Source organism: Phocoena sinus, chromosome 6, assembly GCF_008692025.1.
Source record: "Phocoena sinus isolate mPhoSin1 chromosome 6, mPhoSin1.pri, whole genome shotgun sequence".
In the NCBI taxonomy this organism is placed as follows: Eukaryota; Metazoa; Chordata; class Mammalia; order Artiodactyla; family Phocoenidae; genus Phocoena; species Phocoena sinus.
Genome location: NC_045768.1, coordinates 95,715,036 through 95,731,940, shown reverse-complemented (window position 1 = coordinate 95,731,940; position 16,905 = coordinate 95,715,036). Strand labels below are relative to the sequence as shown.

Here is a 16,905-nt window from a genome sequence, read left to right as displayed (position 1 = left end):
AATGCGCCATGTGTGTGCCACGTGCCTTTACAGTTTTTAGCTCTATGACTTAAGTCGCCGCGAGGTGCCCTTTCTCCCATTTCTTTAGGTCTCTTACGTAGCCCGGGAATTTGGGGGAGAAGACAACCACATCCAGTTAGAGGCAGAAATGACAGACTTGCTCCTAGCTTCGAGATTAAGAAAAGAGATCCTGAGCGGCCGTCTCAAACCCCAGCAGCAAACGCCAGCGGGCGTACCAGCTGGTTGAACCCCGCGGACCCGCACCCCGGGCAGCCACACTCGGCATGGCCGAGGGACGAGGCGGGTGGGTGCCGATGGACCTCGGCCAGCTTGGTTTGCCAGTCGTCTTACGCAACAACTTTGCAGCCATCATCTTCGTCCTAATAGTAGAGGGGGCGGTGTTCATGCGTTGCGCTTTCTCCCCTCCATCCGCCCCCCTCTCTCCGGGCAGTCGCGCTCTCAGGGGAGACGCGCCGGCCTTTGTAATCTCTGCTTACGCAGCACCGCGGGGCTCGGAACGGCCGCCCGGCCCCCTCTCCTCTGCTGCTCGCCCCGGCTTCTGGCCGTTCGCCAGCCCCCCGCCTCCCCTCTCGCCCACGCCAAGGAGGAGGGGTCCTCCCGGAGTGTGAGGGGAGGGGGAAGGCGGAGGTCCCTGCCACGCCCGGGCCGCGGCAGCCTGCGGCCCTCGGCCCGGCACTCGGTCGGCAACAGGTAGCTTGGCCGGCTGCGCGCTCGGGGAGACGAAACGCGCGCCTCTGCGAGTGAGCGAGGGTCGCTGGGCTCAGAGAGGCACCTCGGTGACCGAGAGGGCGAAGGAGGCGGTGAGGGGAGCGGGACGGTGAGGCAGGGGTCTCGGGCCCCTCCCCATGCTCGTTCCGGTCGAGACGGTCGCGCCGGCCGTTGCGCAACCCTGGAGCGGGGCGCGGGGCCCCAGGCGCTGGGCGTCCCGGCGCTCGGGCGGCGGCGGTGGCCGCGGCCGGGAAGGGACGCGGGCTGCCGGTGGCGCTGCCGGGAGGGGGAGTGGGCGGGGGCGGGGCGAGGGCGGGGCACCGGAGAGCCTGCCTCCGCTGGCCGTGGCCATTGGAGGCGGGCTGGGGGCGGGTGCGGACTCGGCGATTGGGGCCGGGGCCGCCCGTCACGGCGGGCTGGCGGTCGGCGACGTAGCGCCGCGCTCGGAACTGACCTACTAACACACATCTCCCGGCGCGGCCACGGTGCCCGCGGACCCGGCGCGCCGCCCGTCTCCCGCGACGCGCCCTCGCCTCCGCCTGCCGCCCCGGAGGCCCAGCCGGACCCCGATCCCCGAACGCCACCGGCTTCGCTCACGGCCCCCGTTCTTTCTCCCCGCCACCCCAGCTCGCCGCCCTGAGAGCAGGAACACGGTAAGCGCTCCGCCCACCGCCGGCCCGGGCCCGGTGCCCCGCTCCCCGCCCGCTCCCGGGGCGCGCGGCCGGCTGGCGCGGGGCGCGGGCCAGGCTGTGCGCGGGGTTCGGCTGTGCGCGGAGCTGGCCGGCGGCTGCGAGTGTGCGCGGGGCATTCATTACATAAACTTTTGCTGCCTTGTCAGGAGGGGGACTCGCCACCTTAAGGTGGCTGCTTTGATTGCAGCGCCGTCGCTCCGGCACGTAGTCCGGGCTGGCTTGCGCTCCCCCCGCTGCTGTTGCATAATGTCTTCTGATTTCAGGAAAATTGATGTTTTGATAGAGAAGAGCGCCGGGGAGGCTGAGCCGAGGCTGAGCCTTCTCGTGGGGAAGGGCAGCGCTCTTTCCTTTCTCGTCCCTTCTGCGGGGCTGGCGGCGGCGGAGAGGAGGGGAGCTGAGTAATGGGGAAGAGTCTTGATTTTCTCGTTGAGAAAGAGCGTTGGTAGCGTGAATGGTGACGGCATTCGGAGAATGCCTGCGCTGCGTTTGTTTGTGTCCGGGGCTGAGTCTGCACAGACGTTTTCCACCCTGTTTGTCGTCAGCGTGTTTTACCAGCGCTCGGGGAGGTTGTGGGATTTGTACTTGCATACATTGCATAATCTGCCCACAGTGAAATATTGGCAAGGATTACGGGCTGATGTGGGAATGTGCGCGTACGTGTGCAATGATTTGGTAATTTTAGCGCCGCGTTGGATACTGGATCATTACCTGTATACTACGTCCCAAATAAAAAAGATGTATTTTTAAACACTCCTACAAAACATGAAAGGAAGAATTCCTCGGTTTGTATTCTGATCTTGGATACTACCCGAGCTCGTCCCTTAGGTGTTCTGAGCTATTATTTTTAAACCTGGGACGAACCATTGTGACGTTCACCTCCCCACCTTCCTAATTTTAATGCATTCCATTCGATCAGCCCTTTTTCTCACCTTATTGTCATTGCTTTTTCAGACACAAGACAGATCACATAATAGTTTCCTGGAAATGTTGTATTATGTAACGGACGAATTTGCTGGCAGTGAGCACAGGAAGAGGGAGCTAATTACGTGATTTTATAATCTTGCTACAAAGAAAGTAGGACGATCTCAGCCTTTAAAATGTCACTGTAACAGTTTTTTTCTTTTTAAGGATATTTTAAACAGGAAAGTAGACAACTGGGTAAGCATTGAGTTTGCTCATGCAGCCGAATGTGTGTCTTTTGCCCTAAATGAAATGTGCGTTCTTCTAAATTTAGCCCTATCACATTTTAACAATTGTGGCCTCACAGCGCTATTTCTGGCGTTTTCTCCAGGGCTGTGTGCAAATACAAGTTCAAGGCCATTTGCTGTAGTTTTAACTCCACGCCTTCGGAGACCTTTGATAAGATTGTATTTTTAGGAAGGCATTTCGCAGAGCCCGGTGACTTGCTGAATGCTGACTCCCATTTATCTTTTTAAAGGACACTTTAGGAAAGTGCTGTTCCCTGAGAACAGCAGGGGATGGCCGAGTGTCATCTTCTGGTCTTGGCTTTTGTAAATAACAACAGCGAATGGGGTCACACAGTATTTGTTTCACATCGTATTTTTATTTTCTCCAGACCAGATATGATTTATGGGAAACAGATATAGGTTAGTAGATTGTATTTTTTTGGTGGATGTCCTAGTTTTATTCGTGTGAGGATTATATGAATATATAATATACCCAGATTTAAAATTTGTCCCTGGACTCTTACGTAGTGTGTATGTGAATATATGTATATGGTGGTGTGTGTATGTCAGATTTGTTTTCCCCTAATGTACTATTAAAATAACTAAAAAGCAGGGTTGTGGACGATTTTTAGGTGGGGGGGGCGGAGGAGGTGACGTATTACAGAGATTCACCTCTGGAACAAATTTATTACCCCAAGTAATTGAAGTCGCTTTCCAAGAAGCTAATATTGCTCCAGGCCCCGAATGTCAGACCCCGACCTACTTTGGAGCGCAGGCCGGGAGCCCCGGGCCTGCAGGGGGCCGCGTAGCGCCACCTTCCGATCGCGACCTCAAGGGTGCTCCCTTGCCTCCCGGCCCACCCCTCCCTCCTGCGGGCCCTTGGGGTCTGGGGGCGATGTGGGGGTGGCGGGCGCGGACCTCGGTTAGCAGCAGGGAGCTCCCTTGGGCGGCGCTTGGACGGGGGCTGCAGGGCGGCCTGTGCTGCTCCTCGCCCCCTCCTCACATTCCTTTGTTCTGGCGCGGGGGTCCTGGCGGCGCCAAGGCCCCGCTGCGCCGCCCACCCGGCGGGGGCGGGTCCTGGGGAGGCGCGTGGGGGGGCGCCGAGGGACCGCCCGGGACCCGAGAGTGCGATGCGCTCTGGGTTCGCTTGGGCAGGAGGAGGGAGGGGGAGGACGCAAGGGCAGCAGGAGCGGCGGGAGGGGAGCCAGGAGAGCGGGAGGGACAGGAGGGACCCAGAGCGAGGCCGCTCCGCAGTTCCAGGGGCCTGCCGTATTGCCTTTTGCGCGCTGAGCTTCTGAACACCGCAGGAACCTTTGTTCGGGGAGGCTTCATTGTATGTCGGAGCCGACGGCTTTTGATTTTCGTGAAGTGAAAAAGACCTAAGGAAACCTCCAAATGTCAACAGACCACAAAAATTGGGGGGAGGGGAGGTCACTATTGGTGGTGGTGACGAGGAGAACCCCATCTTGACTGTAGCCAGTCGAGTCGATGTATTTTTTTTTTTTTGAACCTTTAGTCAATGTGGTCAAAGGCTAGAGTAGAGAGAACTCAAATCCCCCGAGTTCAGAATTTAAAAAAATCAGAACACTCGTGTGGATGCTGCTGTCCTGCTATATAAGAGTATATAGTACTTTCATCCTGGCAATAAGTCTTCTGAGGCTGTGCTCCTGCAATAAATCGCAGTGAATTCAGGGCAGCGTCACAGATGTTCTCTGAAAGGGCATCAGCGCAGTGCTTTGTTGAAAAGTTGGCTTCTGTGGGATCAAATCCTACACCCCATCCCTAATGGTTTCTCTCTTGAGTTTCAGGCCAGTCAGTAGTTAGGAAACAGTGAAGTGCTAAAAAAGAACACAGGCTGTGGGCTCACAAGAGCTGAGTCCCAGGCCCTAGCCTGTGATCTTGGGCACTGCCCTGATTTCCATAGGCCTCCAGGGTAAACTGAGGGAATAAAACCTGTTTAGCTGGACAGTTGTGGGGAGCTCAGTAAATGTTTCCTGTAAAAGTGACCAGGGCTATATATATATATATATATATTTTTTTTTAATAAAGGTATTCACCTTCATTTTTCACTGCCTAAGTCTCTGTGCAATAAGGAATAAAGTTTGCACTAAGCCTATAGTTAATGATTCTTCTTGGGACTTCCGTGGTAGTCCAGTGGTTAAGACTTCACCTTCCAGTGCAGGGGGTGCAGGTTCCATCCCTGGCCAGGGAGCTAAGATCCCACGTGCCTGGGGCCAAAAAACCAAAACATAAAACACAAGCAATATTGTAACAAATTCAATAAAGACTTTAAAAATGGTCCATATCAAAAAAATCTTAAAAAAAAAGATCCTTCTTGAAATACTGTACTTTTTTGTTCTAATAATGATTAATTTCTTTCTCAAAACTATTTGCTATTCCGTTTGATGGTAATTTTAGTTTGAAGGGAATTCTTGACAGGATTGCAGAACCTCAGACTACCCAAGTCATTGGGTTAATGTTTGGGTGAACTGTTTAAAGGAACAGGGAGAGGTGAGTTGATGGTTGCAGGAACGGTGTAAAAAGTGCCAAACAGCTGCCTTTTTTCAGTCCCCTTTATCTCTCTGTGATGGTTTTCCTGGTCTTGGATAATCTCTCTATCTAAAATTCTAGTCTGAGATCAGAGGCTGGTTAGACCTCACAGATGAGCTGTGTTGGGAGGGAGTGTGTGCAGCCTGGATGGTTAAAACGGTAGGACATGCCCCAACTGCTGATGGTTGGCCCTTTTGACTAACACAGAAGTAAATTTCGTTTGGTTTACCCTTACACTTGCAACATAGGGCAGTGCTTCACTACAAATTACGAGAAGCAAAAATTAGGCCTAGAACTAATCATCATCATCGTTTCCTTGATGCTGCTCATTCTTCAGAAATGAGGTGAAGAGCTAATATTTGCTAAACATGTACCCTTCCTGTGCCAGGCACTGTGTTGACTGTTCTATTATCGTCCCCATTTTAGACATGAGGAAGTGGAGGCTAAGAGAAATTGATTAGCAGCCCAGGCCAGGAGCCTGAAAAGGGGATTGAGGGGGGGGTGGGGTGACCCTCTGTCTCTGTCCCTTCCCTGAGTGTGAGTGCAAGCTCACTGGAGTTTTTGAAACAATTTCCTTTTCTGTGTTAAAGACTTATCTTTGCGCAGTGCAATTATAACATCACTATGATGCAACAAGCTGAAAATTAAAACCCTTTGTTCAGGCCCTTTCCCACGTTGAGCAATGTGCCTGACTCACCAGCTGAGTGGATATTTCTAGTTGACCTTGCTTTGGTCCATAGAGTCAGTTCTGAGACGTGAATGTGATTGCAGCATGGAATGGAAAAGGTGCAGTCATATTGCCGAGGCTTTATTTTTACCCTAGTAAAATCACACATACTTCATTATTTCCATTGTAATCCAGATGGCATTGATGCTGTTCAAAGTTGTTTATTTTTAATTTGTATTAAGGAATGAGAGCACACTTGGGATTCAGTTCAAAATATGACAGAAACAATGTAATTGAAGTTTCCTTTAATATTCATTTCTTGTTTTTGTAAGGTATGCCTGTATTTCACAGGGTTAACACATTGTTTGATATCCTGTTATTTTTCTAAATTATATTTGAGTTGATTTTTATCCAGATTGGACTTGTATAAGAATGTCGAAAGACATTGACCTTTGATCACAGACATTACATAAGAGTTTTCCAGTTTCAAAATGAGCTTGTATTGCCACCACCCCCAATTATCTCTCAAATTTCATTACAAATACCTTTCTTGTAGTTAAAAAATTACTGTTTCTCATATGGTTTTAATTAGAGTATGCTAGCTTGTTTTTATGGTAAGAAAGTTTAGTAGGGATTTACTAGATGCCTTTCATAATAATCTGTGCTTTGAGGACTCATTTTCATTGGAAGCAGAATGATGTTTATAAGCCTTTTAGTTATCAGAACATGGTGTCTTTTATTAATTAACTTTCTAGGGATCTAAAGCTGGAGTTAAGTAGCCTTCAAATAAACACTAAAAATAAACATTTAAAATAATTTCTTCTATTCATGAGGCACATAATAAATGACATTTGTAATCATCTGCTCACTGGGAAGGAAAGTGAACAAGAAATTAAAAAGTCAAGCTGAGGAAAATTGGAATGATCCTTCAGTATAATTAGGGACATTCAAAACCTTGCCCTACCATACCATTTCCTCAGCCAACTCTGCATGCACCCCATTTTCCCCATCATTATCCCATGTTGCATGTAGTCTGGTATTACTTACCTGTTGCAGGATTTCTTATAACTGGGTAACTTCATAATTACCCATGTCCCTTAAGATTTCAAATTAGTTGCTAGACTGATAAATTATCCTTTTGAAACTTTCAAGAAAACAAATGGTCCCCATTTTGAAGTGAATGCAGAATTTTTCATAAGGCATTAGTATTTCATTACCCCCATCCTCCCAGTTCCCCTCCCTCAAGCCTTGAAGTTGTTTGGATGTGTTAGCATCTATGCATTTGCCCTGAGCAGTCTTCAGAATATTTTCATTGAGAGTTAGATTACAAACAGTAGCCTCTTTTTATACAAGAACATCAGGTCATACTATTTCATATTTCAATCCCTTAAATTATATCAATGCTATAATAAAATGCAGTATTGTCATCATATTTATTAAGTTTAAATCTAATTTTCAAGTGGTCCTTTGTTGAGGATGAAAGGGCAAGAAACTTGAAATATTTTCATTTATCATAAACTTGCTGTGGTTTTGACACATTCATTTACAGAAGTACCCGAATAGAAAAAGTAGGCCAGTTTGTTGCTATGATAGGATAGATTTTGGCAAAGTGTGAAAGTCTGTTTATGTGTGTGTTCATAGTTTGATCAAGTATACATTTCTCTCTGACTTCAGAGTCTGTGTTACTAGATACAGAATTATATTATTAATGGGAGGCACTTCACTGGTACTTAAAGAGGTTTAACATAGTTTTCTTAATTTAAAAAGCATTTTTTCAGCCTGATTAGAAAATCCTCGTGCAACTTCAGTGTTTCCTTAGTTTTTTCATCCCCCACTCCCCCCTAGATTTTATTTTCATCCATGAAAAGAAGTAAAGCATTTTATTGAAACAATCATGTCATGGATTTTACCCACAGGAAGAAAATGTAGGTTAACATTTGCTAGTATTACTAGTTTAAAGAGCTGTGAATTGATTCATTAACTTTATTTTTTCACTAAAATGGCACTTATCTCGAAAATAAGCAACTGCCTCTTAGTAGAGAGATGGTTTGTAGTTTAACATAAAATAATTTTTTTCTTTAATGGTATCTATACTATACCTCTGAGGGTGTAAACAGTACATTCAGAGAGTAGAGGTAAAATGAGGTAGTTCTATCAAAATATTTCCAAATCATTGGGCACATCAAATAGTATTTCATCTTGTATTGACAGAATGTTAAAATCAAAGTATCAAATAGAAGCAATTTGCAATCTCTCTAAAGAAATAATAATGATTTTTTCTCATAGTAGATTTTAACATCTAAGCTATTAGTAAGATTTTAGATGCTTGAAACAAAACGTTTCTTCTCTTCTTGTTTTGTAACAAGTTTGAATTGTCCACCAATATTTCTCTGAGAGATGTGTTGGCGGCCAGAGAAGATACAGGTCTGTCATTGTAAACATAAGTCATAAGGTCCCTCCTCAAAAAGAAATTTGGGCTAGAATTTGTGTTGTAAAGCTTTATTCTTTTAGAGAATTTTCTAAACCAAATTTATCTTAATTAAAAACAATATTTAGGTCATCTGACTTAAATAGACTTTAAAATCTGGGTTTATGAAACATAACTCCTGCCTGTAGAAATAGTGTGATGTACTACAAAAAAGCATTAATTAGCAATGGTACATCCGAGTTAGGTGTGGGAAAATACGTCATTAGAATGTGATGACTCCTGCTCTTAAATTTCTCCTTTTATTTGTGTTTTTAAGAAGCACCCATATTATCTAATGTGTGTAATGAAGCTGATCGTGCTGAATACCCCAACATCATAGAATTGTCATTTAGTGTCAGTTATTCACCAGAAAGGAAACTAGTGGTGACTGATGTAACACAGCATTAGTGGTGATCTGAAAACATGAGGCAGAGGTGAAATGACTGTTCAATTAATCATAAGGGAAAACACTGGAATCTGAAATAAAGTCATTAGTTAGTTGAGCATAAAAACTGATGTCTTGGGCTTCCCTGGTGGCGCAGTGGTTGAGAGTCCGCCTGCCGATGCAGGGGACAGGGTTCGTGCCCCGGTCCGGGAGGATCCCACATGCCGCGGAGCGGCTGGGCGCGTGAGCCATGGCCGCTGAGCCTGCGCGTCCGGAGCCTGTGCTCCACAGCGGGAGAGGCCACAACAGTGAGAGGCCCGCGTACCGCCAAAAAAAAAAAAAAAAAAAAAAAAAACATATCTTTAGAAGGCATTGTAAACCACCTTTCCATTCACTTTAATTTAAATTTATTGTTGAAGGGCACAAATAGATTCTTTGCCCTCAACATCTCTGCCCTCTAGTGCTGCATGATCTTGGGAAAGTCACTCGGTCTTTCTGTGTTTTAACTTCCCTCTCCCACCGTGTTGAAAATGGATACATTTTGGTTGTGTACCAAAAAATCACAGGTGACAATGCTAATAGCTTTAATTTTTTCCTTCTATTTATTTTAGCATGTAGGTTTGCCCGGAGATTAAAATTTTAGCAGAGATATGAAAATTTAGAATGTTTTGTCAATTCATTAAATACTTGCAGGCTATACAACTCTGTGGAAGCTGGAGAAAAGTTCCAGATGGTACCTCTGTTGTCTTAAAGAAGTTCTGGCAGCATCTAATAGTGCTTTACTGCCCCCAAAGTCACTTAGTAAGTGGGCATTATATTACCCAGAAATGAGAGTAACACAGAAAGGAACTGTATGTAAATGAGATGCATTGCAGGGATATACACCAGAACAACCCTCTGGGAGTACAGGAATGGGTACTGTTAGAGGAATTGGATTGGGGTCAGGGCTGTCCTGGAATCTTAGCTGTGCCCCTTAACTAGCTGTGTGACACTGGGCAAGTTGCTTAACTTCTCTGAGCCTTAGTTTTCTCATCTGAAAGTGGTTATTATGAGGGCAGTGAAATAATGACAGGCCAGGCTCACAGTGTCTGTTGCATAGTCAGTGTTGAGTAAATGGCACCTGTTATAATTGTTTTTATTATCACCATACAAAGAAAAAGGCAGTGCAGCTAGAGACAATGTGATATGTGCACCAACACCCCTTGTTGGCGGTGCTCCTAGCACACCCCTGGATGAGCGCTGTATTCACAAGCCTGTCTCCCACCAAAGACTAAGGGGTCCCTTGACTCTTGGGAGTTTGATTCTTCCTTCACTCTTTATGTGCCCCCAGTCTGGCTCAGTGCCAGGTATACAGTAGGTGCTCCATATGTGTTGAATAAGTCAAGGAATGAATAAGAGAAGCTCTCTGTTACTAAGTTAAATATCTTTTTTAGAATTTATGTAATAATCAGATTTAAAAGAATGTATCAACAAAGTGTTTTTGGCACAAAGCTCTCTTATATAAGGCAAATGACTGACTGTCAATCAGATGTTGAGCACCTAATAGGTTCAGTTTGTTGCTAGGATACAAATATATTAATTTGAGCCCTGAACTAATTTACAGTCTAGTTGGACATACAAAACAAACATGTAGGAAGATACACATTGTACAAAATCAGCACCTCTCTCTACAGTGTCTCGCACTGCTGATAAACTCTTTTCAACACTGCAAGGTTATTTGATAAATAATATTACAGAAAATATCCTAATGTCGTTATGGCGTGATTTGCTGGTGGAATCATAGAGGCAGTTAATATGTGCGGGTGAAGGAAGAACCAGATTCTAGTACACATAGTGAAATTCAAATAGGAAGAAGATTAACTGAAAAGAAATGAGATTTTTCTGCAGGTTTTGAATATACCAACAAAGTTGTAGAGACAACAAAGTGGACATAAAGTACTTAGACACCCAGAAGAAATGGGTTAAGAGATTTTAGGACAAGTGGGATATTTTTGTTAAATGGAAGTAGTGTTATTTTCTCTATGCAGTGTGGCAAGGGCTGCTTGCCCGCCCTCAGCACGATTCTTTGGACCAGGAGATTGAAGAGAGTCCCAACTCACTCAATGTAGGTTTGAAATGATGAAACAATATGAAATGATGAAAGAATGAAAAGTTTAGGAAGAGTAACTAACACAGAATGGTGGGGCATTTCAAAAGCATAACTGTAAAAACTCATAGGTGAGGTGAAATGTAAAAGGAGTGTAATTTTTTTTCCCCAAGGAAGGGACAAATTAAAAAATGCATGGAAGAGAAAGAGTCTCAAGTGGAGAAAATACTCAGAATAATAGTGTGCAAGGAACTGCTTAATGTTTTAAAAAACAGTAGTATCTGGGGATACAGTGGAGATTTAAAAAGCATCTTGGAAAAGTTCAATGTAATTATCTTCCTGGAACTGGAATTTTTACTCTTTGCTTCAACATTCATTTGATTTCAGGGGGGAAGACTTAACTGAATTAGGGAATACAAATTCTTGACAGGAGGGAAGAACCCATTCAGTATATTGAAGGAAAAGGGGTTTTCATATCAGAACAAGAAACCTAACTGGAAATATAGGAAGCAGGGTTGTTTACTAAGTGATAACTAGGAAGCTCCCCTTTCTACACCATCACGGCCTGCTGTGGCAGACTCATTGCCTTCATTTCCCATTAAAGCTATATTTTCAAAAACAAACGGAAGCTCGGTATTTGTAATCACAGGTTTTGCTAAGTTGCAACTCACTGTTTTCATTGGCTCAATTTGATGGACAGAAACATGGTGTTAAACCTTATTCTTGATGATCCTGAAATTATTACATCATTCCTTCTGTTCCTTCTGAAAAAGACACAGGAAGCTGGCAGTCTTTTCCAGCTGATAAAATTAAACGTCATTAGTCATTATAAAACTATGCACAAGAAAGAAAGAGAGACCTAAAACAAAAACATTAAATCTTTTTAATAGGGCAGGAAGAGTGCCATATACAGATAGTGCCGAATGAACAGTTGTCTTACCATATCTCCTTTATGAAAGTATTACCTACTGGAAAATTAGACAGAGAAGCCCTGTCCAGGACGACAGATCCAAAATGACCACGAGAAGATTGTTATTGGAACTTAATATGGATTTATTATCTCCTGTCAAGCCAAGTTCAGATTATAAATATGTCATCAGTGGAAAAGGAAGCTAGTTGATGGTTCTATTTTTGAGTTCTTGTATTTTGTTTGAAACTAATTAGTAAAATGGAAAGAAATTCTTTCCATAATTACATTCTCTTGGTTTAAAATAATTTTAAGTTTCAAGAAGGCACTGTACTTAAAAAAAAAAAAAATCCCTTTGAATAATAAGCGTTTATTTTAGTCTGAAGCTACTTTATCAATGAAATCTATTATGACAGAATTGTCAGGACCAAAAAAAGCACTGTGGATGCTTCAATCTTAAGTGAATGTTTGATAAATCAATTTGAAGGAACCGGAAAAAAAAAAAAAGAACATTTCTAACCTCATAGCACAAATGTGTCAAAAGAGATGGCTTTATTGAAAAGAGTCCTTTTCAGGTATGCTGAGTCACTTGGCAGAATGACCATGACATCAGCCACATAAGAGATTAAACAACTACAACTCAGTTGTTTGTGTGGCTTTTATTTTTACTTTTGTGGCAATAAAAATTTAGCTCTGTTTATATTTGATTCCATGTAATTACAGAATTTGTTTACTGATATTAAAGGGGTTTACTTGGAAAAGTTCCTTTTATGAGGTGAGCTTGTTTGCTTGGCAGTGATATAAGTGCTATCTAAAAGTATTCAGAAGCCCCACAAGATGCAAGTACTATTTAAAAACTTACCAACCAGAGGCGATCCATCATTTCCTTCCTGTAATGTCCTATCCCCACATGCCCCACCCCACCATTTTTTCTCCTGAAACACAGTCTTCCTCTGTTTTTCCCTGGGGCAGATGTGTTTTTTTCTCTCACTGTCCTGGACCACAGGTCTCACTGTGGACTTGTCCTTTACAACTTTACCGTATAGGTATTTGGGTACTTATTTTCCTTGCAAGATTGTAAACTCTTTGAAGGGCAGAAATATTGACCCTCAATGCTTCGTGTACTTTCTTGTACATAATTGGTAATAAATATTTACCAAATGGATAACTGTTTCTCTTCATGTATTGCAGGTGACCTAGAAGACCCCTACTCCGTTCGGTGAGAGAAGCCGAAGAGATTTATCCTGGACGGTAGAACAAAAAGAAGAATATTGATGGATTTTAAACCGCAGTTTTTAAAGCATTTGAAATTACTGAGGAAATAACTTCTTCTCCTGCACCGCATATATAGGTTAAGGTTGTTTCTGATGCAGCTGAGAAAAATGCAGAGCATCAAGAAGGAGCAGGCATCTCTTGATGCTGGTAGCAGCGTGGACAAGATGATGGTGCTTAATTCTGCCTTATCCGAAGTCTCCGAAGACTTGACGACAGGGGAAGAGCTCCTTCTCAATGAAGGAAGTGTGGGGAAAAACAAATCTTCAGCATGTCGGAGGAAACGAGAATTCATTCCCGACGAGAAGAAAGATGCCATGTATTGGGAAAAGAGGCGGAAAAATAACGAAGCTGCCAAGAGGTCTCGGGAGAAGCGTCGACTGAATGACCTGGTTTTGGAGAACAAACTCATTGCACTGGGAGAAGAAAACGCCACTTTAAAAGCTGAACTGCTTTCCCTAAAATTAAAGTTTGGTTTAATTAGCTCGACAGCCTATGCCCAGGAGATTCAGAAACTCAGTAATTCTACAGCTGTGTATTTTCAAGACTACCAGACTTCCAAATCCACCGTGAGCACCTTTGTGGATGAGCACGAGCCCTCGATGGTGGCCAGCAGTTGCATTTCTGTCATCAAGCACTCTCCACAGAGCTCTCTGTCTGATGTTTCGGAAGTGTCTTCACTAGAACATTCGCAGGAGGGCCCTGGGCAGAGTGGCTGCAGAAGCCCAGAAAGCAAGTTCCAGGTCATCAAGCAAGAGCCGATGGAACTGGAGAGCTATGCCAGGGAGCCCAGAGATGACCCGGGCACCTACCGAGGGGCCGTGTACCAGAACTATATGGGGAATTCTTTTCCTGGCTACTCACACTCTCCCCCCCTGCTGCAGGTCAACCGATCCTCCAGTAACTCTCCAAGGACATCAGAAACCGATGAAGGTGCAGTAGGAAAGTCATCCGATGGAGAAGACGAGCAGCAGGTTCCCAAGGGCCCGATCCACTCTCCCGTCGAACTTCAGCGTGTCCACGCCACAGTGGTTAAAGTTCCAGAAGTGAACTCCTCTGCCTTGCCGCACAAGCTTCGGATTAAAGCCAAAGCCATGCAGATAAAAGTGGAAGCCTTCGATCACGAATTTGATGGCACACAAAAACTTTCTTCACCTGTTGACATGACGTCTAAGAGACATTTCGAACTTGAGAAGCATAATGCCCCCAATCTGGTACATTCTTCTCTCACTCCCTTTTCAGTGCAAGTGACTAACATTCAAGATTGGTCTCTCAAATCTGAACACTGGCATCAAAAAGAACTTAATGGCAAAACTCAGAGTAGTTACAAAACTGGAGTGGTCGAAGTGAAAGACAATGGTTACAAAGTCTCTGACCCAGAGAATTTGTTTTTGAAGCAGGGGATAGCCAACTTGTCTGCAGAGGTGGTCTCACTTAAAAGACTTATAGCCACACACCAAATCTCTGCTTCGGACTCTGGGTAAAATTACTACTGAACAAGCTCTGGGCATTTAGAGATGTCATTTGCAATAGATAGTACATTTTGTATTAGGCTGAATTTTCACTGGACTTGTGATGTCATTTCACTGTAATGTTCACATGTTGACTGTTGGGTGTCTTTCTGTGCACAAATTATTATGAAGATTAGACTGTGTTATCACTCTGCCTTGTGTATAGTCAAATAGACCATTGCAAAGGCTGTATATATTGAACATTATTTTTGTTGTTCTATTATAAAGTGTGTAAGTTACCAGTTTCAATAAAGGATTGGTGACAAACACAGAACTTCTGCTCCATTGCACTTAATTTTATGGGAAAGAAAGAGCAATTTAAGTTACAAAAGTAGATACTGTATTAAGATATTCTGCATTTTACTTATTTGGGGGAGTTTTCTCCCATCTGTAAGGGAAAACCAAAACATAAGTTCAACACATAATATTTCTTTTTCTAATTTGGCCCAGGCTATGATAAGTTTGAAAACCTTCCAAAGAGGGAGAGTAGGGAAGAGGGGGTGGGGAATGCATTTTCTTGCATTTGAGACTAGTAATTTACTAAATTACTCCCCATTATCTATTTTTCTTTAAGGTTACGTTTTCTCTATCCTTTTTTTTTTTTAAGTAGAAAAATCCAACTTGTTTAGTCATCATTGTCTCTTTAGTCATCTCTTTTTTAAGTATGACACATGGATGTGGATAGTTGAATCACTGACCCAGTTTATTATTTAGAGGTACATTAAAAGAGTGGATAAAAGACTAAGGATGAAGTCATTTTTATGTTATTGTAAATCTTAACAGTTCTCGAATATAAGTCTAGGGAATTAAGCTAGTGAAATATTGTTTTATTTAGTTTCCAGAATTTCAAGGAACACATCAATGATCACATTCCACCACATTCAGTCTATGTAATGACCTGTTTTTTTTTTTACTATTTGTTAAAGATGAATATAAATAATAGCTCCAGTTTGGAAACTCTTTATAATATAGAAGTCCAGAAGAAAGCATCATTCTAAGTAAATCATGACTAAATGAGTAAATCATGAGTAAATCATTCTAAGTAAATCATGACTGATCTTTTGTCCAGGATCCTCAGTTGCCCCATAGAAGTAAGTGTCCTCAAATACAGACCAAGTGTGTCTTCTGTTGCAAGGCGGGACTGGCTTCTGGGTGGGGTGGAAGGAATGGGTGGATGTTGATCAAGCACAGCTTTCCCCATAGCTCTTCTCCTCACCAAAGCCCTCTCCAGAACTGTTTCTTCTCACACTGACCTCTTCTGTATTCTAGAAGTGAGGGGGAGGACTTGGAGTCTTCATAAAACATGTGCAGGGGCTTCCCTGGTGGCGCATTTGTTAAGAATCCACCTGCCAATGCAGGGGACATGGGTTCATGCCCTGGTCTGGGAAGATCCCACATGCCGTGGCAACTAAGCCCGTGCGCCATAACTACTGAGCCTGCGCTCTACAGCCTGCGTGCCACAACTACTCTAGCCCGCGTGCCACAACTACTGAAGCCCGCACACCTAGAGCCCGTGCTCCGCAACAAGAGAAGCCACCACAATGAGAAGCCCACGCACCGCAACTAGAGAAAGCCCGCGCGCAGCAGCAAAGATCCAACGCAGCCAAAAATAAATAAAATTTAAAACATGTGCAGGATGACTTAACACTCACTCTGTCACCCGTATCTCGTGGTGGCACCTAAGAAGGGCCCAGTTATAACATCCCAGTTTGGGGGTCTCCAGCGTTTTTGACTGCCTGGTTTGAATAAAAGCCTGATTTTTGATATCTTAAACTTCCTGCACTTTTATATTTTAAAAAACGATCCTTGGAGTTAAAGGGAATGCTAGAACACGCACACATGCCATCCACTTTGTCCTTTTGGACACAGTGACCAGTTTTCTCTCTGAAGTCTCCTGACTCAGAGGAATGTGTTACCAGTCTTGGCCCTTGGCCTTTTTTCTTTTTTATTAATGACTGGGTGAGGCCCCGAGGGAAACCCATCTCATTTGCAAATGTTATAAAGCAGAAGAGGGCTAAGATGTGGGAGACAGTTGAGATCCAAAAGCATTTCACAGCCTAGAATGGATGGAATGAATCTAACACAATGAATTATAATAGGGATAGAGGGTAAAGTCAGGTTCCTATGCGAAGTGGCAAAACAAGGGGCTGTCCAAGTTCACAACTGGCGAAAAACAATAACTACATATGGAGGGGAAAAAGCTTTAGTTCCCTCCAGCTTAATGTGAATCAGTGCCCAGTGGAATGCTGGATTGTGTCAACACAGTGTCCAAACACGTGGACAACTGTCCTGCTCTCCTGGGCACAAGTGTGCCAAGAGTTGCAGTAGTAAACATTCCAAAGGAACCCATCAGAGATGGAAAATTTTGCAGCCATGAAATAGGAGCAAATATGAACAAAACTGTTGATAAACTGCCCCGAAAATGGACAAACCTTACACTGTGTGGTACTTA

At 44.0% G+C, this 16,905-nt stretch overlaps 1 protein-coding gene across 1 annotated transcript; it reads left to right on the top strand.

Annotated features, from left to right (window-relative positions):
- The first annotated feature begins 1,136 nt into the window (after nucleotides 1–1,136).
- Nucleotides 1,137–14,727, top strand: NFIL3 (nuclear factor, interleukin 3 regulated). The gene is made up of 2 exons (XM_032635755.1): nucleotides 1,137–1,382; nucleotides 12,862–14,727. Exon 2 carries the CDS (start codon nucleotides 13,038–13,040, stop codon nucleotides 14,424–14,426), a length of 1,389 nt encoding a protein of 462 aa, XP_032491646.1. The 5' UTR covers nucleotides 1,137–1,382; nucleotides 12,862–13,037; the 3' UTR covers nucleotides 14,427–14,727.
- Nucleotides 14,728–16,905: the final 2,178 nt, after the last annotated feature.